Raw genomic sequence first — 20,466 nt, 5'->3', positions numbered from 1 at the left:
AAGCCGAACGCGGGGGTTGAACCCGCAACCTTGAGATTAAGAGTCTCACGCTCTGCCGATTGAGCTAGCCCGGCTACGTCATGCTTCGAATTTCGTCTAAATAAGTTTATAAATCATTGCAAGCCACAATAACCACGAGCATTTTGCAGGCAGGTCATGTTTAGTAGTCGGTTCGTTAGCTCGGGTAAACGGAAGTCATTTAGAAACTTTCAGCCTATGCTAGACCACTTGTTTGGGTGTTGAAGCGAATCTGCGATCGATCAAACCCCTGAAGATATCCTGGAATGTAAGTGTATACCACCAGAGGAGGTCCCAAGCATTAAACCTATTTAATGCTAATTGGAGAATCGAAATGAATCAGTAAGTAAACATGGCTCGCCCATGAATTAGATTGTATGGCCTAGTTGTTGATTGATATATGACAGGTCATCGTGCCATATGCTCTGTGTCGAAGCCCTTTAGGATATCGCTTGATGAAGATGAAATAAGAAGCAGCCGGTCAACACCCAAAGCAGCAATCTGAACAACAAGCCTGACCAGTAATAATGAAAATGCCACTTGCCTCCACCGTGTTCGCGTCAACACATATTGCTCAAAGTTCAAGACACAAGAGCAAAACAAAACAAACGGAGTATAGACCATACAGAGTCACATCTAATTTGCTGCCCGTAGAGCTCTTAGTCTAGCCCCCAGACCGTCCTCCAGCTCCGAGTCAACTTGCTTCTGATCCCTGACTTCCTCACGAGGAGCAGCATCTTGCTCTAATGCTATGCGCAGATCTACGCCGGCATCGTCTGCAAGTTGTTCCATCAAGCGATCAACATCGGCCTCACCCTCCGCACCGTATTCCTGCATCGAAACACCCTGGGCGACATCCTCTATGGCACTGCTTGCTATTTTGAAATCCTCGGAGCGAGCCAGAAAATTGTTTGCGTGTGAGACCAGATTCTCTAGGTTGACACTTTTCGAAGCCGCATCCAGCCCCCTTGAAGCTAAGGCAAGAGTCCGGGAGGTATCTCGCGTACTTTGTGCTGCCTTGAGTTCGTTGATGATGACATCTGCGCGAGCAGCCTCGGCTCGGAGAGTCACTTGCCTTCTCTTCTCACGTACAGCAGATGCGGCATGAATGCGAGCGATTTGAAACTCTCTATTTTTCATTGCCTTGTCGGCCTTCGCCTTCTCAGATTTGAACGTCGCTTCGGCACGGGCAGACTCTTTTTTCAAGCGATTGGAGTGCAGCTACAAATTGTAACAAGAATATTGCGTGAGTTAAGGTGGAAGCTTCGGCATAAAATGCGGTTGGTCGCAGCGAGATAGCAATGCTATCACTGCTGCGGGACAGAGAACACACACACACCTTGACATTGGTACGAGCCTCAAAGATCGGGTCCTTTCGAACCATGTTGGGCAGTGAGTAGGCTAACACCAAAAATTGACACTTCGAAGTATTGAGAAGAAACAAAGCCAAAATGACCGACGCTTTAGGAGGACGGAATAGGCTACTTTCTCAGAAGGGGCAACGATAGCGGCGCGGCGGCGACTTAGCGTGGCAACGTCATCCCGAATGCCGTATCACCGCACTTTCACTACGGATTTTAAGTAGCTACACCACAGTAGAAATGCAGAAGAATAGCAGGCTGGGTACTCATGCAAGTCTAGTAGAATCGATCTCTGGCCACTAAAATTGCTCTGGTCGTGTATTGAGTTTGCAACATTCATATGGTTCTTCAAATTGATGTATGTCTACTGAAATGACTACTTTATTTACAACGTGTGTATGTAGCTTTGTCGTCTTGATTAATATAAAAACTGAATATGATTTCGTGAATACCGGAGAAAAGTTCATGTCTCTAAGAGCCGGGAGCAAACAAAAAAGAACAAATATATGCGCAAATTCGACTGTCCCAAATAACGCCAATGCCAGTCACGACCCTGATCATGTCACAGCTAAATGCAAGGGGATGAGCCATTCCCGACACATGAATTCGTGGCGATTAGACTATAATGTGACATCCATCGTATCATCACCGGCATCGACTGCACCTTGCCGTTCAGAATCAGGTAAAACAACTCCTCTTCCTCTACCGGCGAGCAATTCGCGCCTAACCTCGGGTCCAATGTCTTTGTGCCCTTGAACCAAGAGCAAGTCAAGGAGAGCCTCTCGTTGGTCCTCGGTGATATCGTTACGGTAGCGTTGAGCGAACACCAGCAATGACTGGTGCCACAAGACAGGAAGCTTGTAAGCCTTAGCGTCACGGGATGGCCCATCTATCATCATTGACTCGTCTGCGTTGTCGTTCGCGCGGAAACGCAGGAAGTGAAAGACAAGCGCATCAATGACCTTGTATGGAAGTGCGTACTTCTTCTCCAAAAAGATGCGAATGAAGACATTGACCGCACCAGTACTCTCCAGAGATCGCAGGGATTGTTCCGCGGCAAGGTCGCACATACGAAGCAAAGCCGCAGCCGAATGCAGGACCGGAATCGAGACTCGAGCAATGACGGAGGAGACAATATGGGCTTCGCGAAGAGTACATGTTCCGCTGGAAACTAGGGGAAACAGCAGTCCCTTGAAGAAGCAAGCGGGCTTGTAGAGTGCTTTCTTCATTGCATTGTAGGTATGGACATTGAGCTTCTTGGTCTCATGTATTTCCTCACGGACACGATCGAGCAGTACTGTCGAGATAAACTCCTGTGCAACTGCAGGCTTAGAGGATATGAAAATTCTTGTACCGGCATAAACAGCGTTGGCAGACCAGGATTCTGGGCGTGTGATCGAGAGAAGAGTCGGCCAGTTGGGAACAGAGGGGAGAATTTTGAAAGGTTTCGGAAGGGGGCCTGACTTGTAGCGAGAGAGAATCATACCGACTCTGGGTTTCTCATTAGCATTCAAAAAGTTCAATGTAAAGCAGCTTGAGCATAGAAATCTCACTTCTCGTAAACCTCAACCGCCTTCGCGGGGATCTGAACAGCATCTTCCGCCAATCCTCCGCCTTGAATGTACGGCCCACCTTCGCCAGCCTGTCTGGCTTCATGTTCTGCGATCTTTTCAAGGATCAAATCCGCCAGATTTGTGGTCTGACCTTCGGCCCCCGGTGCACTAGGGTTGAATATCGGATCCTCATCCCCCCCGGGAACGAACTTGTGAAACATGTCAAGATCATTAGGATCAACTTCCTGAGGGTATAGTCAATATATATACAGCCTTCGAAATCCTAGGAAAATAGAAAGAACCGAGGTAGCATACCACTTCTTCGACTTCCTCCACATCGTCCCATTGCTCATCTTGAAACCTCTCGTCATCCGACAAAAATTCTTCGTCTTCTAGCCGAGACTGAAAGTCGAAGGCAGTATTCGTCTTGTCTGTTGTTGCGCCCATCGAGAGTTTTTGCTCTGCGGCATCCTCCTCTGCCAATTCCTGCCCGATGCGCAGGATCTTGCTAGACATTTTCGCATCAACGAATCTTTCGCCATCTTCTTGCTCCTCATCTTGACGGGATTTGCGATTAGCCTTTTTGCTTGCTTGGGTTCTTAAGTGACCAGCTGGGGTTAACATATCCTCGGCGAGAGGATTGTGCCGGCGGGCAGCGACGGAGCGAGATGCTGCTGCTTTAGGCATGTTGAGTCACTTTCGACACCCCTTAGAGCAACCTTGTATATTTAGGATTCGTCTGAGTTCAGAAAAAAAATCAGGTTAAAAGTTCTATTCCATCAATCCGCCAGGACAAGATGCATGAAACGAATGCTATTCGCCTCTAAATCATCCTTTGACAAATGTGTGTGTGAATTTCAAGATCATGCGGTTCTATTTTTTTTTTCTGCCATTCTCATGTCTGACCGCCTTTAAACTTGTATCATGAGTGGCTCAATTTGAAACCTACCGCCCATACCCCTCCATTATGGGGATTGGTTGCTTCTAAACCTCATTCGGATTAGGAAAATGCCGGCAGTACCCGTGACCCTGACCGTACCAACCTAGTAGATATCTTCACCGCCCCATAGTTATCTTGCTCGAATGCTTTCCGCCCTTGCAAGTTGGTTCTCGGAGACCAAATAACTTCGAATATGGTGCTCATCAAATATTGCTATGGCTGCTGATCATACAGCGCAGCCTTAATACTTTTAGCAAATTCAAAATACATGCTCGTTCGCTTTCAGGTAAGTTGCTGGCGGGTTTTTATCAATTAGTACTAGCTTCATGTTTTGTCATAGTCCTTTGTATTTGCAGATGATGGGGACTGCAAGTCATCTGCTGACAATCAGCCAAGCACACCTGGGCTTTCCTTTTCTTCCAAATTCCGTTTATCCTTCTAACTAGTCATGATCGCCTCAGGAGCTTGCAGTTCCGAGTGCACACAGACAGGCCTTCTAATTCATTAGAGGCTTGAGTCCTTCTACCTGTCACGTCAATACGATTTTTTAGAGAATTTAAGGCGACCCCAGTTGAAGGTCTAGGCGTTCTAGGGTGCTTCAATTCAGAAAAATAGTGTGGTGTGACGACGTCAAACCCCGGCTATTCTCATATCATAAGGCCCTCGCCGCCATGGCTTCTACGCAACAGACAGGGGTTTCTGCGCCTCCCTCCAATGTGGAATCTTCAACAGTGCCCTCTGGGGGCGCACCGCTCGGTGGGTCCCTAGCAGACACAAATGTCAGATCTTCTCCTGCGCCGCCTAGTAATGCATCAGTACAAGCCGATAGTACAAGGTCGAAGCGCACAAAACGGGATAGCCGCAAGAAGCGCGAGGCTAGAGCTCTGGATCAAGAATCACAGCCCACCAAGAAGAGGACTATTACTGTTCAAAGCACCGCGCTTCCGAGTTCGGACTTAAACATCTTGCGACCTTTGTTGCTTGCTGAGCCTCGAGCTTCGGATTTATTGCCCCCGCAACCTCGTCAGATGAATTTTGTGAACACAAAGAAGTCAGAGGTTACGGGTCAGAGATGGGATTTTTATGAGGTTGTCGACAAGCTTACGAATAAGAATGGTTTCCGTTATAGCTACGCAATTGCCGACCCAGCCTTTCCACACATCAAGTATCGACAAACTGATGTCTCACCCTACCATGCTCGGTTTAGCTTTGAAGACTCACCCGCTGCGATTCTCTTCACTGAAGATGCTCGTGCTGTAACGACCAACGAGCCTTGGCATACTGCACGAGCCAACGTGTGCGCGCGAGAAGGATCTTACTATTATGAGGCGCGCATAGTAAGTGGTGTTGTGAATGATTCACCGCCAGCTTCAGTTGGAAACACTTTAATTCCTGCACGAGGTCATGTCCGTCTCGGATTCGCACGGAGGGAAGCTGATCTTGATGTCAATGTCGGAATAGATTGTTACGGCTATGGTATACGTGATGTGAATGGCGAGGTGGTCAATCGAATGCGTTGCGAATACTTCTTTCCAAAAGGCGAGTCCATTCGAGAAGGGGATGTCATTGGGCTTCTAATCACGCTGCCCCCCCTGGCCCTTCACAAGAAAATCGTTGAAGGCACATATGAGCCCAATGCCCATGGTGATGCTTCAATCACGACTTCAGACCCACCGTCCGTCACCAACATCATCCGTGACCGCATTCCGTTCCATTACAAGTCTGATTTCTGCTGGCAACAATCAAATGTTTTTCCCACGAAACAGCTACGGGATTATGCATTCAACCTTAAAGAGACGCCGACATTCGGCCCGCCTTCCCCGCTCAATGGCGAAGATGCATCTTTACGTACTCTTCCTGGTTCCAGTATCACAGTATTCAAAAATGGAGTGAAGATGGGCACTCCCTTCAAAGAACTGTATGCCTTTCTCCCTCCCGCGAGCAGATTGGCCAATGGCACCAATAATCTGGGAATTGGGGAGCGTGAGAACGCCGATGATGGGATGATCGGTTATTACCCTGCTGTTAGTTGTTACGGTGGAGGTGCTGTTGAATGCCGCTTCGATGGTCCATGGTGGTTTGGTCCACCAGCCCATACCGAGAGCAACGAGCCAGTGTACGGGATAGGAGAGCGATTTAACGAGCAGATAGTTGAAGATGTCATCGCCGATATCGTTGATGAAGTGGAAGCCATGTGCGTCTGGGGCGGTGTGGATGGTAATGTTGTTGGCAATGCTGAAGTCGATGGGTCTGGTCCTGGAGCAGTTGTCGGGGGCTCGGAGGTGATGAGGGGGGGCGTGGAGATTGCCTACGAGTCTACTATACCATCCGATTCTAGAGTTCATGATGCAACTCTAGCCAACGTCACTAGCCACGAGCCCGCCACTCTAGGGGACCATGGCCCAGGTCACACCACTTCTGAAAATGTAATGAGTCTTGATACTGCGGGTACACTTGATCTGGGGACACAATTGTCTGCGGCACTAGACACCGCGGCGGGCGATGAAGACGAGGAAATGTCATGAACGACGAAATTCGATTCGCATCGCATGATACCCTTTTGTATGATATTTGTATTCAAAGACATGGACCTAGTCACCGAATTCGAAGGTCCTATGTCGAATTTCTTGCGGCAATGGCAAGGATATACACACATATGCTTAATAGTCAACAGTACTTACCCCAAGGCTGCGTCAGCGCTCACAAAGCTGGAGTGGTGGTCTTTATCTTCAGATGGGAATCGAATTGATGTAGTGTATAAGTTTCTTCGATCGAATCTTAAGTCTATTACAAGATTTCCTATTTCTAAAGGCGCTTGTTGGAGAGCATTCCCGCCACTTTCAAGACTAGGGCGTCATCACCGTACTGGCCTATTATTTGGACGCCGGCCAAGCTCTCAGTGCTTTCGTCCGTGACCGGGACTGAGGCAGCTGGAAGACCTGCCAAGCTGGCAGGCACTGTGAAGACATCATTCATATAAGCATCCAAGGGGGAGCAATTGGCGCCTTCGCCAACAAGGTTCGACAGAGCTGGCGGCGAAGAGGGTGCCGTCGGACATATCAAAACATCAACTTGGGCTTGGCTGCCCTTATAATTCACTTCATCCCCATCAAGTGGACGAGGCATTAGTGGATGTTTGGCCAGGAAAACCGCATTGAAATCTCGCTGTACGAGACGACGAATGCGCTGCGCCTGTATGAAGTAGTTGTCTATGGCGCCGGCGCTTAGACTAAAAGCCCCAAGTAAAATTCTTCGCTTGACTTCGGACCCTAATCCCTCGCCTCGCGTTCGTGCATATAGATAGCTGTTCATCTGAGGATGGTAGTGGTCACCATTGAGACTCGTTCCATAACGAACGCCGTCATATTTAGCTAGGTTAGAGGATGCTTCAGCGGGTGCAAGGACATAATAGGCTGACAAGGCGATCTGGGTCGTTGGAAGAGACACAGGGTGGATAGTATGTCCCTGCTGTAGCATATGATTCAGTGAGCGAGACCAGGCACGTCGTACGGAAGGTGCCAGCTCAGAAATGTTGTATTCTACCGGAACGCCAATCTTGAGGAAATTTGTCGTCGTCCGAGATGCAAGGCGAGGTGAGGCGAAGTGCTCAGCGATCCGCGATCGAGTACCAGGAGATAGATTAGTTGGGTCGCGCGGGTCGTGCTGGTTCAGTATGTCTGCGGAAGTTAGCAACTTCTTTGAGGTGATACATTGTGAATACGAGAATGCATACCAAATACATCACGTACACTAGACACCTCTCTCCCGAAAATACCCACTGTATCCAATGAGTTCGCATAAGCGACTACCCCCCAACGGGAAATCAGTCCGTAAGAAGGCTTGAAACCCACTATCCCCGTGTAGGCGGCAGGGAGCCGAACAGAGCCCCCCGTGTCAGTTCCCAGTGCTCTGTATGTGTGTATATTGTTAGATGTCGTCCTCCATGACCCGATGGGTGCTTCGATAGAGACCACACGTACGTGTAACATTGTTCTGTAGCAACAGCCACCGCACTGCCCCCCGAGCTTCCGCCGGCTGATAGATCTTCTGCATTGCGACTGCGGTACATATTTTTGACGGGACCGAAATAGGAATTCACCGAGTGCGAGCCCATCCCAAATTCATCAAGGTTCGCCTTCCCGGCCACAATGGCCCCAGCATCCTCCAATTGTTGGACGATAGTCGCATTGAAAGGACTGGTAAACTTATCTAGAGCTCTCGAAGCACATGTGGTTGGAAGTTCGCGTGTACATATGTTATCCTTGATAACCACTAGCCGTCCATCTAGCCGTGACTCAGGTCGACCTGCGCAAGTATGAGGAAAAGAAGAAGATGAAGTGAAGTTGTCAAATATTGGTGGTACCTTGTGCGCGCCGCGTATCTGCCCCTCTGATTCGATCCAGCCATTGGCCTGAGGAGTGCAATGTACTGATTAAGGCATTTAAAGCGGTGTATGAATTCTGGTTGGCGATGCATCTCTCTGCTTCGCGCAAGAGGGAGGACATTTAGGATTTAGTATGATACAGTGAGTTAGGCTGCGTTGTGAACGAGAGAATGCGGAGAAGAGGCGGAGAACATAGAGAGGGCAATATTTCCGAGTGAACCCTTTACACCCTTTGCATGCGCCGAGCGGTGAGCATTAATGCCGAATTCTGTATCGGTAAATACCTTACCTGTAGTCGACAGCTCTCTCTGGTGCCTGAAGACCGAGAAGTCTCTCTCCGTACTGCTTGTGTATGTGTTTCCAGTTGTTTTAGTTCAGAAAACAAAATCTAAACCGCAAGAGACCTGAGTGATACGTGCACGGGTTGACAGCTTCAGATGACTCAAGCTACAATAAAGCTTGCGATTACTCCGTACTGTACATAGGTCAGTTGATTTAGGTACACCCGTGACAGTGTACAGAGTACGTACTCCGTACGGAGACTGCAGCTGGAAAAGTCATACCCGCAATGCCGTCTCTCCAGCTCCGTCGGCCCGAAGAGGAAACGACGTCATGCACATGCTATATCTTTCTTTCGCTCTCCCTTCCCCTGGATTTTCTCTTTCCCCCAGGAGACCGACGAAGTGCTTCAGAATCATCTACAATATATCACAACGTGAGGATTGACTCTGTACGTCGGAGAATATTGTTCGACCCTGTCAATATGCTCTCCAACAGCTTGGTACGGTCAGCGTTCGGTGCTTCCCGCAGCCGCGTCGGAGGACTGAGTTCCAGAGTCAGAGTCTCTGCGTCGCTCACTGCGCCGACGCAAAATCAATGGCAAGAATTCAATTGCCGTCACTCAGTGGAGAGCAAAAGATGGATCTCGGTCTACGGGTACACCCAGGCTAAGGCCCTCGTTTATTCTCGTTACGGGGAACCTAAAGATGTTCTGCAGTAAGTCTTGTCTATGCCCCGTGCCCCAGGGCCTTTCCTGGCTCATCGAAGCACGCAAATGCAGGACCGTGGCTGAGACTTAGCTTAAGGCTTCACAAGCATTCTATATCGGCGCCCCATGGAACCCAAGTCAACCTTCGTCTACTTGCTGCTCCGCTAAATCCAGCTGATGTGAACCAGATCCAAGGCGTCTATCCGAGTAAGCCACCCTTCCAGACATCGCTTGGTACACAAGCACCGTGCGCTGTAGCCGGTAATGAAGGCGCGTTTGAGGTCATCGCTACGGGCTCACATGTCACCAACCTCAGCAAGGGAGATTGGGTGGTTATGAAGCAGACTGGACAGGGGACCTGGCGCACTCACGCTCAGATGGACGAGTCTCAACTGATCAGAATCGAAAATAAGGAAGGCCTGACCCCGCTTCAGATCAGTACCGTCAGCGTGAATCCTGTGACCGCGTACCGGATGATCAAGGATTTTTGTGACTGGGACTGGATGCGCGCTGGGGAAGAATGGTTGATTCAAAATGGAGCAAATAGCGGTGTTGGACGAGCTACCATCCAACTGGCGCGAGAATGGGGCATCAAAACACTAAATGTTGTGCGGGAACGGAAGACGCCCGAGGAGACCGAAAAATTGAAGCAGGAACTGCGTGACCTGGGCGCGACGGCCGTAGTGACAGAAGCCGAGCTGCTCTCCGGCGAATTCAAGAATCTTGTGCATGATCTTACACGCAAGGGGAGGGAGCCAATCCGGTTGGCCCTGAACTGCGTTGGCGGGAAAAGCGCGACTGCGCTAGCTAAAACGCTTGCACCGGGCTCGCGTCTAGTCACATATGGAGCCATGTCGAAGCAGCCGGTTGCCCTGCCATCCGGTCTGCTCATATTCAAGGATCTTGTTTTTCATGGATTCTGGGTCAGCAAATGGGGCGACAAGAACCCACAGCTCAAGGAAAACACTATCAATGATGTGTTGCAGTTGACCCGGACAGGCAAGTTCAAGGATATTCCCGTGGAGGAGCTTAAATGGCGTTGGGACACAGAGTGTGCGGAGCTTGTAGGGGGCGTGCAGGAAACACTCAGTGGCTTCCGGAGTGGAAAGGGCTTGCTCCGGTACGAGGCAGAGGAATGAATCCCGCATAGAAGTGTGAATTTACTTATGACAGCACCGAAGCGCAAGCTTGAAATTCGGCCGTGACAATCGTGCAAAGCTAGTCAATCTTGCTTACATGTATAATAAAATTGTCGATCCACTCCCCCAAAGGGATAACTTTCATTATCATGTTCATATGAAGGTCTCCTGAGAAGAAGCCCTTCCAGCAAGCTACGAGTGATACTGAACAATTGATTTCTTGCTTTTCAGTACAGAAAAACAAGGAAGCTATGAGATCTGGCGATCTACGATGGCGCATGCCGTCTGTCAATTTCGTAGCTCCAACACCCAAGGAAACGGAGGCCGTCAAGCATCATATTCTGCATCGGTCAATGTGTCCGGTCACGAAATTCAGTTCGGATCACAAAGACCCGTCTTCGCAGCCCCAGTTAGTCTTGACCCAGTTCAGAATCAGGCTTGTTAGACTAGTGGATGGCATGTAGACGTCACTGTCTCGCGTAAAATCCACATCAAGGCTTGCGAACTTGGCCGCTAGAGCTACATAGGGCTCAATAAAATCGATGTAAACCAAATCCACCGTTTCAGGCTGGTCAGATGCGGTCGGAGATACCAGGGATTGAATGCAGTTTGGTACTCGATAGAATGTGAGAGGAGAATGGACGGTATCATCACCATCAGTCCCAGCATCATCGGTGGTAGTATACCCTGGAATTAGGTTAGGCCCGGCATAGTCCTTCATTGAAAGTAAAGCCTGGTCGGTAAGCGTGCCTGGAGCGTACCATCCAGGGCGCAAACTCTCGCCACGGTTAGCGTCTGCATGTGCTGATTGCTCAGGCGGTGCGAGTGGCCAGGTCGGTAGACCTACATGTTGACGCTGCTCGGTCATTATTTGAGGCTGTTTGTTGAGTACCTCGACCACGAACTTCGCTTTGTGGTAAGGAACATCTTTGACGTAACGGAAACCACTGGAAAAGGGGGAGACAATATATGTTGTATCCTGGGTGAAAGGGCCTCTGAAAATATCGAAGCGAATAGCCCCCGTATTAACAATAGCAAGCGCCGGCTTGCCAGTACGTGACTCATCTTTTAGAGAGACGGAGAGCACTTCTTCCTCTAGCCATGTGTATATATTGTTCTCGTGAGGGTACTTGACGCGTGACATCCAGAGATCCCTCGGAGCACAACCGTGAATTTTGTCCAACTTGAGAGCGCTTCTGGATTGTTGTATAAGTAAGGATACATTCCGGCCATGCTCCGTGTGGAATGTGCCCTCATCCAGGCCGGTGTGGTGGTAGAATGAGAACAAATTGTTATCGATATACTTCCGACTAAACTTAGGCGCTGCCAGGGCGGGCTTTATGTGATGTTTGCTGGTGGACAGCCCATCGATTGACATGAAGCCAATAGTTTCCATGAAACGGCCACTCGCAAGTCCGTAGGCTTTGGAGTCGTACCGCACATAATCCCGAATGTGGTAATGCCCCCCAAAGAACTGGATAGGCGTATCCCACCGGATAGCGCGGATCTCCCGGTACACAGCATCATATTCAACGGAGCGCACAGGGACATGACCAAGGACGAGAAAGAGGTCCACATCTTTGTCTCTAATGGCTTCTTGGAACCAGTCTTCTTTGATAGTCTGCTCTACAGACCGAACAATAGTGTTGTTGTCATTCTTCTTAAAATTGAACAGAAAACCGAAGGCAATGATGCGAATCCCTTGGTTTTGCGTGGTAAATTTCTTAAATCGAGGCGCCAAAGGAACGAATTCGTTAATTGCTGGGTGTAGAATATCGATATTCGATGCTAGGTAGTTTCCACGGAAGTTGGGGATAGTGGTGAAGAACTCTGCTTGGGACGTCGTCCGATTGTACAGCTCATGGTTTCCCGATGACAGAAGGTCTATGTGTTGTTCTCGCAAGATCTCGGAGAGGTAGACGCCCTTGGGCTCCGAAGAATCATACAGACCATTACCTTCGACTCGATCACCTGTATCGATGACCAACAGATCTGAGCCATCCGATTCGGCTTTGTCGCGCATGCGGGCGGCAAAAGAGATGTAGTCCCCCCAGTCCGCCGCATAAGAGGGTCTAGCACACGGGTACTCAATCAGCAAGAACCCATTTGGTAAAGCTTTGAAAAGGACATCCGAGTTTCATACTCTTGTAAGTGTCCAGCCAACCAGCCGTGGGTGTCTGTAGTATGTAGAAAGTTGAGTTGCCCCAATTCCAGGTCGCGCAATGGCGCAGCGACAGGGTCCGGAGCAGAGGGCTGTAGTGCGCAGACGATCGAGGCAAAGGGAGAGGACGACAGCAAGAGCATTACAGCTGCTGCTGCAAAAGAAGTATGGGTCATGATGATTTGACCCGGACGAGGTGAGGATAACGAAAGTAGTATGTGAGTGATGAGACCGAAAAAAACGAATACTCTGTTGAACTCCGTCGTAATGTCGGTGTAGTAGTAATTAGCTATTGTACTATACTCAACTCCGCCAATATACAAACAACTCCGAAGAGTCAATACTCCGGGAAAGCCTTATCGCCGATGGTTCCCTTATCGGCAGTCACGCGGAAATTCCACGGAACGGAAGAAGGCGCCGGTGAGAATATTAACTTAGTCAGCCAGCCCGGGCCCAACAGTCTTTCTCGAAGCTCTCACCAAAAACCACATCTCTCATTGAACGAAAGATTCCCGTGTTGGACAAGTTACGAGGCTCTTCAAGGTGCTGTCCGATTGCTTCTTCTAGTCTGTATCCCTTCTCTCGCTTGACCTAGACCATTGATCACTTATTCTAATCTCCTCGTCCAACTCTCCAGTTCGGCCATGGCTGCTCCCCGACTTTTCCGCCCAGCAGCTCGTCTGCTTTCCTCGCGCCTTCCCTCAACTCCTCTTCGCCCGGCTTTCTCGCAAACTACCTGCACACCTTCCGTCCTGCGCTTCCGGGGTTACGCCACCGAGACTGGTACCAAGGAGGTCACAGTTCGTGATGCTCTGAACGAGGCGCTCGCGGAGGAGCTTGAGGGCAATGAGAAAACTTTCATCATGGGCGAGGAAGTCGCGCAGTACAACGGAGCGTCTGTAAACCCCTTTTTCATCAAATTTGCCAAATTTGCTCGAAGCTCCCCAGTCTGACCTGGCTCAAATCTTACAGATACAAGGTGACGAGAGGTCTGTTGGACCGCTTCGGTCCGAAGAGAGTCATCGACACCCCCATCACGGAGGCTGGCTTCACTGGTCTCGCTGTCGGCGCTGCTCTTGCCGGCCTGCACCCCATTGTGAGTCTCGATCAATGGAAGCTAAAGGCGAGCAAACGCCTGACGCGCGTGCCTCACTAACTTGCCTCTTTCTTCTTTCTAGTGCGAGTTCATGACCTTCAATTTTGCCATGCAATCCATCGATCAGATCATCAACTCCGCTGCCAAGACGCACTACATGTCCGGAGGAATTCAACCTTGCAACATCACTTTCCGCGGGCCTAATGGATTTGCTGCCGGTGTTGCTGCTCAGCACTCTCAGGATTATTCTGCATGGTACGGTAGCATCCCTGGTTTGAAGGTTGTTGCTCCCTGGAGCGCCGAAGATGCCAAGGGTTTGCTGAAGGCTGCCATTCGTGACCCCAACCCCGTTGTTGTTCTGGAAAATGAGTAGGTAATCCATTAATAACCATCACACCAACTTTTGTCAGTGCTGACAGAGGTCGACAGGCTTCTGTACGGTCAGGCCTTCCCCATGAGTGAGGCCGCCCAGAAGAATGACTTTGTTCTTCCCATTGGCAAGGCTAAAATCGAACGCCCTGGCAAGGACCTCACAATTGTTTCTCTCTCCCGCTGTGTCGGCCAGTCGCTTAACGCCGCTGCCCAACTCAAGCAGAAGTACGGTGTGGAGGCTGAAGTCATCAACCTTCGTTCTGTTAAGCCTCTTGATGTGGAGACTATCATTCAGTCCCTCAAGAAGACCGGCCGTATCATGTGTGTTGAGTCCGGTTTCCCCATGTTTGGTGTCGCCTCTGAGATCCTTGCTCTCTCCATGGAGTATGGCTTCGATTACTTGACTGCACCCGCTGTCCGTGTCACTGGTGCTGAGGTCCCTACTCCCTACGCCGTTGGCTTGGAGCAGATGAGTTTCCCCCAGGAAGACACCATCGTTAACCAGGCCGCCAAGCTGCTGCGCTTGTAAGATAGTCCGGTCTTCATGAAGAACAAGCGCTGTTGAAGAACAACCACAGATAATAAAGCCTCGTGTGCCTAGCACCCTGTGGTTGTTGCCAATCACTCCCAATATTCCATCTCGCCCTGCCTTCCCATCTGATCTGAATTTTGTACGACTACACAACAGAACCAATTCCAATTTGCATTGTTAGACAACAACTCATGATGGCCTAGTTCCTATAGATCTCTTCATGCGCTGATGCTTCAAAAATTCTTTTTGTAGTTGTCCAGTCATCAAAGTGTACCGTGTAGATGAGGATGCCATGCCTTATACACGTTGATATTCACAGTTAGGAATTAGCTCTACCAGTATGGTGGAACGAAAAGGCCGCCTGCAGAACATGCTATGCTAAACCGCAACCACGAGTGGAGGGACAGGGGACATACTATGGGTAACCGAACACCACCTAAACCATATACAGTCATGTCTTGTAAAGTTTGAAGCGTTGCATCTGTTCAAACAATTTCTATTCCAGCTCGATTGTCCGTCCTACTCCCGGCACATCCGTGGTAGCAACCTGTAGGGTGATAAGGATTATAATAAATCTCATCACCGGCTTCGCATTCAGTATCGCTTTCCTCTTGTCTATCTTGGGGACTGGGACGTTTCGCTGTCGTTTTCCGAGTGTGACTGCTCGAGTATGCGGATTCCGGCTTAGTGGAGTCTTCATGATCATCGTCATCCCCTCCTAGAACGTTCTTCTTGGTAGGCGCACCTGGGGCGACGGGTCCTTTTACTGCCGTAAAGGAGCTTTTGAAACCTCCTTTCTTGAAGCCTCCCCCGCCGTCAGAGTTGAGGCCGTTTCCACCACCTATTCCGGTTGTCGAGGGACTCTTTTTGTGGGTGTCTAGTACCCTTAAGCCGGCTTCCGCATCAGCTTTCCGCTCTGCTCGTCTTGCTTTCTCGGCAGCGTTTGGATCCCGGGAAAGCTGTTTGAGATCCTGCAGGCGCTTGCGGTGCTGATGATCATATGATGATATATGGGCTTCATATTCGGGGTGGCGGGAGTAGGATTTGTTGCACAGTGTGCAGGTAAACGAGTTCAAGGCTGAGCGCGCCGAATCAGTCTGGTAAGAAGCAAGTCGGAGACGCTTGTCAACAGAAGGCGACGTGGTAAGCAAGGCATTAATAGCCGGGGGGGGGGGATACCTTGGGGGTAGGATTGGTGAAGCCGCGCTATCGAAGGAAGTTCTGTCAGAAAAAAAGCCCTGTCTTCGATTGCTCAAGGATCGCTCCCCGGATCAAGACCCGTTAGGAAGGAGAGAGGGTGTCGCGGGCACTTGCAGGCGCCATCTTGGAACAAGATGATGATAGCGTAAGAGCACTGTACTCTGGATCACTGGCAACTGCAACCAAGTGGAAAATCTGTCAAGTCTATCTCAAAATCTGTGAGCACTGTTGGAAGGGTAGCGCTAGTATGGAAGGATGTCGGAACTCGCTCTCTGATGAATGTATGCATGAGTTCGCATTACCATCATCGCAATCAACCCAAACATGTATCAGTAGGAAATACGGACCGACGTCAGACGATACCTTCACATTCTGTTTCGTGCTGTTGCCGGAAAAAGATACCCGTCACCGGTCGGTTCGGTTCGGTACGCGTAGTTTAAATGCCAATCATCGTGCTACAAATTATGCATGTACTGAGTACTGTACTGTACAGTACAAGTACTGTACAACTATCCCAGCTTTCATCCCAACGTGACGTCTGTTTTCCCTCTCCTTCTCGAAATTTGTCACTGAAAATGGAAATCGCCCACGTTTAGTCCCACGGAATAATGTGTTGAACCAATTGATATCTCCCTTTTTTTGCATTGCCACACATATCAAACTAATCCCGGTGCTCTTGTCGCCATGGCGTCTGCCCCAGACGGCCTCTCGCACAAGCCGGAGGACATCGACACCCGGTCACTCATTTCCATGCGAGAAATCGACCCTTCTCCGGTGGAGGATGAGTTCCCAGGCCTTGAGCGCGGCGAATATTCCCCGGAGTTTCAAGAAGCGTCTCGAGATTCATTGGGCCGGAACATAAGCGCACCGTCGTCTCTCGGCCTAGGTCTCCGCGGGCATAGCTGGGATTCATGGCGTACGACTCCTCTGTTGCCTTTTCATCTAGCCTTCCGTCGCGATTGACCCTGCGTGGACTAACGCCTTGCTTTCTGAACCTCAGTATCTGCATTCCAACGATACTCGACATATCCGCCTAGCTTATTTCTTGCTCTGCACGTTGCTAATACCTCAATACTTCCTCTCGCGACCCGCTCCGTAAGCGCAAGCGAAAATTATCTGTTGCTCACCAGGCCCCTCTATCAATCCCCGTCACTCGAACATGTTGTTCTGACTGTGCCGGTTTTGGTTCATGTCCTTTCTGGCATCGCTCTGCGCAATATCCGCTCCTCACGGCGGGCCCGACTCTATGGCGCAGAAACCCGGTCCCAGCGGTATGCGCTCACGTTCTGGCCACGGATGAGCCTGCAGGCACGCTTGGGGTATTCACTCATTCCGTTACTTGGTGTGCACGTCCTCGTCAATCGTATTAGTCCGATCCTGGTCGACGGAGGAAGCTCGGGAGTGGGGCTGGGCTATGTGGCTCACGGCATTGCGCGGTCTCCGATTTTCTGGAACATATATTATCTTGTTTTTGTCGCTGTTGGGGTATGGCATTTTGTTGGTGGGTGGGCTTCCTGGATGGGCTGGAAGGTCACAACCCTCCGGAAGCAGCGCAATTCAAAAAAGGGGTCTCTCGAGGGTTACCTTGGCTATACTGGAAGTGAGCAACGATGCCGCAGACAGAAGAGAATGTGGTGGACTGTAAATACGATTGCTGCAGTGGGAGCATCGATCTGGCTGGCTGGCGCTCTAGGAGTCATTGGCCGTGCCGGTCAGGGCTCTGGGTGGGAAGCCAGTGGATGGAACGATATCTACAATCAAGTTCCCATCATCGGATCCTGGATATGAGGGGTGCCTGCTTGTTCATGGATTCTGTGTATGAGATTGAATGCCTTTGGACATAATGCGACCTGGAAAGGCGTGGTACTAATAATGATGATGATGATGATGATGATGATGATGGCAATGACAATGGCAACGATGGTACAATAGATCCCCATGTTCCAAGTGCCTGACATGAACGTTGTCTTACATAGACTCTCTTTGATCGGGCTCAGGGTGCTGGGTATCCTGAGGTGTAAGAGTGCCCCCCCACCCCGGGCCTTTTTCTATTTTTGCGCGCGGCGCCGGGAGCTCGTACCATTCAAACTCGCCCCGCGGGGAGAAAAGAAAAATTTACTTCTCCCAGAATATCCATTCTCTCCCTACTTCACTTGTTCTCTGTGACGTTCAGGTCAGTCAATGAGCCTTTTTCATTTTGTCCTTGCTCGTTTCAGACCCGTCGATTGTTTTTCTCAATCTTCAGTACCTACTGTTCTGTCAATCTCGCTTCTGCGCCCAACGGTGAATACGCCAGGCCCCGTTCGGCGAAATCATCCGCCCCAATTCCATACTGAAGTTCGCGCCATGGACACCTCGGAGCAATTAATCCAATACGCTGGCACGGACTTCAGAGCTGTAAAAGAAGGAAAGGCGTATATTTTGAACCCTCCCTCTCAAGACGCTGCCTCCAAGGCCACGAGGAAGGATCTCAAGGCTGACGATGAATCTCAATCCGTTTTCTACAACCCTATTCAGCAATTTAACCGAGACCTTAGCGTTCTTGCAATCCGGGCCTTTGGGGAGCATGTCTTGACTGTGAAGAAACAGAAGGCGGAAAAGCGAAGGCAGAGGCTAGCAGAAAGTGGTGGGACAAAGAGTAAAAAGCGCAAGCGAGAGGACGAAGCCAACCAGCCAAAGGACCAAAGCGAACAGACAACTGAGCCCGCCGCTGCAGCAGTTCCCGACTTGCCTTCGGAAGAGATTATTGCGCCGTCATTCACAATCCTAGATGCTCTTTCTGCTACAGGCTTGCGTGCGCTACGTTATGCCTTGGAGATCCCATTTGCTTCCTACGTTGTTGCAAACGACCTTTCAGAATCTGCTATTCGATCAATGAAGACAAATATCGAATACAACAAACTCGAAGACCGTATCCACCCCAACCTAGGAGATGCACGCGTCTTCATGTACAGCCTTTTGGAGCAAGATAAGAGTCAGGACGTGGTGCCCCATTCCGGCAAATTCGATGTCATTGATTTGGATCCATACGGCACTGCTTCACCTTTCATGGACGCTGCAGTCCAGGCAGTAAAGGATGGAGGCCTTCTTTGTGTGACTTGTACTGATGCAGGAGTGTGGGCTTCGCATGGGTATCCTGAGAAGGCTTTCGCCTTGTATGGTGGCGTCCCGGTCAAAGGACCGCATTGCCACGAAGGGGGACTGCGCTTGATCCTACATTCGCTTGCCATGTCTGCCGCCAGATATGGACTTGCAATCGAGCCTCTATTATCTCTATCAATCGATTTCTATGCGCGAGTCTTTGTCCGGGTTCATCGCTCCCCTGCCCAGGTTAAGTTTGTTTCTGGAAATATGATGACGGTCTTCAATTGCGACGAGGGCTGCGGGGCATGGTCAACCCAGCCTCTGACGCAGACCAAGCAGAAGCTTGACAAAACAGGAAAGCCTTTTCCTCATTTTGGCTTTGCGCAGGGTCCAACTTCAAACTCCCTTTGCGAACATTGCGGTTCGAAGATGCATGTAGGGGGCCCAATGTGGGCCGGTCCACTTCACAATCCACATTTCATCCAGAATATCCTTGATATGCTTCCTAAGCTACACCGAGATGTTTATCAAACTGTTGATAGAATTGAGGGCATGTTAACAACGGCACTCGAGGAAGATTTGAACTTCGACATTGGCGACGCCAACACATCACAGAAGCCTACCGATGCACCGGCGGCAGGGGCCGAAACTGCTGCCATTATTCCACGGGTTGACCCCGCCTTGAGTGACAAAACCCCATTCTACTTTAGCTTGAGTGCGATATCGAAGGTGCTTCGTACTGCTACCATTTCCATCGATGCGATGCGCGGGGCTCTTCGACATTTGGGCTACCGAGCCACTCGCACCCATGCGAAACCAAACACAATTCGGACTGACGCACCCTGGGATGTGATTTGGGAGATTATGCGGGAATGGGTCAGACAGAAGTCTCCGATCAGGGAGGGCGCTCTCAGACCCGGAAGTCCTGGGGCTGTGATCATGTCGAAATGCCGAAAGGTTCCCACAGATGGAGACAGCGATCAGCAACTGCTAAAGTCGTTGAAGAAGGAGCTTCAGTTGGTAATGGAGCAAGAGCACAATATTACGGATGTAGTTAGCAGGCTTGAAGCTGCTTTGACACGGGCCGGTGCCCATCGAGCGTCAGGAACTACATCGGTACGCGATACACAGAACAATGGCCATCACGATTCCAGAACGTCTATTTCTGGACAAGGGGCCCGAGTCAAAGCCGCAGCTAGACCTCATCCTAGCACTTTGGAAGTGGTTTTTGATGAGAGTTTAGGGAAGGAGCTTTCAGCGAGAAAGCGTCTTGTTCGATATCAGCTTAACCCTCGGGAAAACTGGGGTCCCTTGAGTAGAGCATCTGGTAGAGGGTAAGTAACACCGTTGGTTCTGGCCCCCTCTTTTCGCATGGTCATTAGGCAATACGTTATTATATGATAGTGAACTTCTTCACTCTAAACAACATCTGCAGCATGAGTTAGGCCTATCTTTCATAGGAGAGGGGCTATTGATAAATCCTTAATTGACTGTCTTCGCACTTTCAAATACTGTAGGTTCTAAACAGAAGATGTCAGATGCTATACCATTACATCTATCAGTACTTCGAAGTGACACCTGAGTAATATTGACAAATACAAATTTGAGTCAAGCATTTCGAACAGGATTGAGTATTCA

At 49.9% G+C, this 20,466-nt stretch overlaps 9 protein-coding genes and 1 non-coding gene across 10 annotated transcripts; 4 read left to right on the top strand and 6 right to left on the bottom strand.

Moving 5' to 3' along the window:
- Position 1: 1 nt before the first annotated feature.
- BO72DRAFT_t273 lies at positions 2-74 on the bottom strand. The gene has a single exon. It is a non-coding gene; the product is annotated as a tRNA-Lys (tRNA).
- A 299-nt stretch (positions 75-373) lies between these two features.
- On the bottom strand, positions 374-1,514 carry BO72DRAFT_452478 (putative SNF7 family protein Fti1/Did2). The gene is made up of 2 exons (XM_040945729.1): positions 1,358-1,514; positions 374-1,239 (listed from the first exon to the last, which is right to left on the bottom strand). The coding sequence occupies exons 1-2, from the start codon at positions 1,400-1,402 to the stop codon at positions 655-657; spliced, it is 630 nt and encodes a 209-aa protein (XP_040796646.1). The 5' UTR covers positions 1,403-1,514; the 3' UTR covers positions 374-654.
- A 263-nt stretch (positions 1,515-1,777) lies between these two features.
- On the bottom strand, positions 1,778-3,779 carry BO72DRAFT_439191 (snoRNA-binding rRNA-processing protein ENP1). Its single transcript, XM_040943403.1, has 3 exons — positions 3,248-3,779; positions 2,933-3,177; positions 1,778-2,870 (listed from the first exon to the last, which is right to left on the bottom strand). The coding sequence occupies exons 1-3, from the start codon at positions 3,617-3,619 to the stop codon at positions 2,000-2,002; spliced, it is 1,488 nt and encodes a 495-aa protein (XP_040796645.1). The 5' UTR covers positions 3,620-3,779; the 3' UTR covers positions 1,778-1,999.
- A 489-nt stretch (positions 3,780-4,268) lies between these two features.
- BO72DRAFT_439186 (SPRY domain-containing protein) lies at positions 4,269-6,554 on the top strand. The gene has a single exon (XM_040943402.1). The coding sequence runs from the start codon at positions 4,544-4,546 to the stop codon at positions 6,395-6,397; it is 1,854 nt and encodes a 617-aa protein (XP_040796644.1). The 5' UTR covers positions 4,269-4,543; the 3' UTR covers positions 6,398-6,554.
- A 123-nt stretch (positions 6,555-6,677) lies between these two features.
- On the bottom strand, positions 6,678-8,377 carry BO72DRAFT_388999 (glutamyl-tRNA(Gln) amidotransferase subunit HER2; the record flags this gene model as incomplete). The annotated part of the gene is made up of 4 exons (XM_040941747.1): positions 6,678-7,549; positions 7,606-7,781; positions 7,853-8,177; positions 8,236-8,377. 4 exons carry the CDS (start codon positions 8,375-8,377, stop codon positions 6,678-6,680), a joined length of 1,515 nt encoding a protein of 504 aa, XP_040796643.1.
- Positions 8,378-9,019: 642 nt separating this feature from the next.
- Positions 9,020-10,383, top strand: BO72DRAFT_389054 (enoyl-[acyl-carrier-protein] reductase; the record flags this gene model as incomplete). The annotated part of the gene is made up of 2 exons (XM_040941750.1): positions 9,020-9,252; positions 9,342-10,383. 2 exons carry the CDS (start codon positions 9,020-9,022, stop codon positions 10,381-10,383), a joined length of 1,275 nt encoding a protein of 424 aa, XP_040796642.1.
- Positions 10,384-10,571: 188 nt separating this feature from the next.
- On the bottom strand, positions 10,572-12,852 carry BO72DRAFT_452471 (metallophosphoesterase family protein). The gene is made up of 2 exons (XM_040945728.1): positions 12,527-12,852; positions 10,572-12,455 (listed from the first exon to the last, which is right to left on the bottom strand). Exons 1-2 carry the CDS (start codon positions 12,718-12,720, stop codon positions 10,766-10,768), a joined length of 1,884 nt encoding a protein of 627 aa, XP_040796641.1. The 5' UTR covers positions 12,721-12,852; the 3' UTR covers positions 10,572-10,765.
- Positions 12,853-13,077: 225 nt separating this feature from the next.
- Positions 13,078-14,986, top strand: BO72DRAFT_452470 (pyruvate dehydrogenase (acetyl-transferring) subunit E1 beta). The gene is made up of 5 exons (XM_040945727.1): positions 13,078-13,110; positions 13,182-13,439; positions 13,517-13,640; positions 13,723-14,009; positions 14,070-14,986. The coding sequence occupies exons 2-5, from the start codon at positions 13,189-13,191 to the stop codon at positions 14,539-14,541; spliced, it is 1,134 nt and encodes a 377-aa protein (XP_040796640.1). The 5' UTR covers positions 13,078-13,110; positions 13,182-13,188; the 3' UTR covers positions 14,542-14,986.
- On the bottom strand, positions 14,786-16,126 carry BO72DRAFT_268476 (putative C2H2 finger domain protein). Its single transcript, XM_040940184.1, has 4 exons — positions 16,092-16,126; positions 15,859-15,948; positions 15,724-15,750; positions 14,786-15,641 (listed from the first exon to the last, which is right to left on the bottom strand). Exons 2-4 carry the CDS (start codon positions 15,865-15,867, stop codon positions 15,030-15,032), a joined length of 648 nt encoding a protein of 215 aa, XP_040796639.1. The 5' UTR covers positions 15,868-15,948; positions 16,092-16,126; the 3' UTR covers positions 14,786-15,029.
- Positions 16,127-16,244: 118 nt separating this feature from the next.
- On the top strand, positions 16,245-20,308 carry BO72DRAFT_480813 (putative N2,N2-dimethylguanosine tRNA methyltransferase). Its single transcript, XM_040947656.1, has 3 exons — positions 16,245-16,660; positions 16,745-17,403; positions 18,106-20,308. Exons 1-3 carry the CDS (start codon positions 16,429-16,431, stop codon positions 20,164-20,166), a joined length of 2,952 nt encoding a protein of 983 aa, XP_040796638.1. The 5' UTR covers positions 16,245-16,428; the 3' UTR covers positions 20,167-20,308.
- Positions 20,309-20,466: the final 158 nt, after the last annotated feature.

The sequence above is a fragment of the Aspergillus fijiensis genome (assembly GCF_003184825.1).
Source record: "Aspergillus fijiensis CBS 313.89 unplaced genomic scaffold BO72scaffold_71, whole genome shotgun sequence".
Classification (NCBI taxonomy): domain Eukaryota; kingdom Fungi; phylum Ascomycota; class Eurotiomycetes; order Eurotiales; family Aspergillaceae; genus Aspergillus; species Aspergillus fijiensis.
The sequence above is the reverse complement of the archived record's forward strand: the minus strand, read 5'-3'. Positions and strand labels throughout refer to the sequence as shown.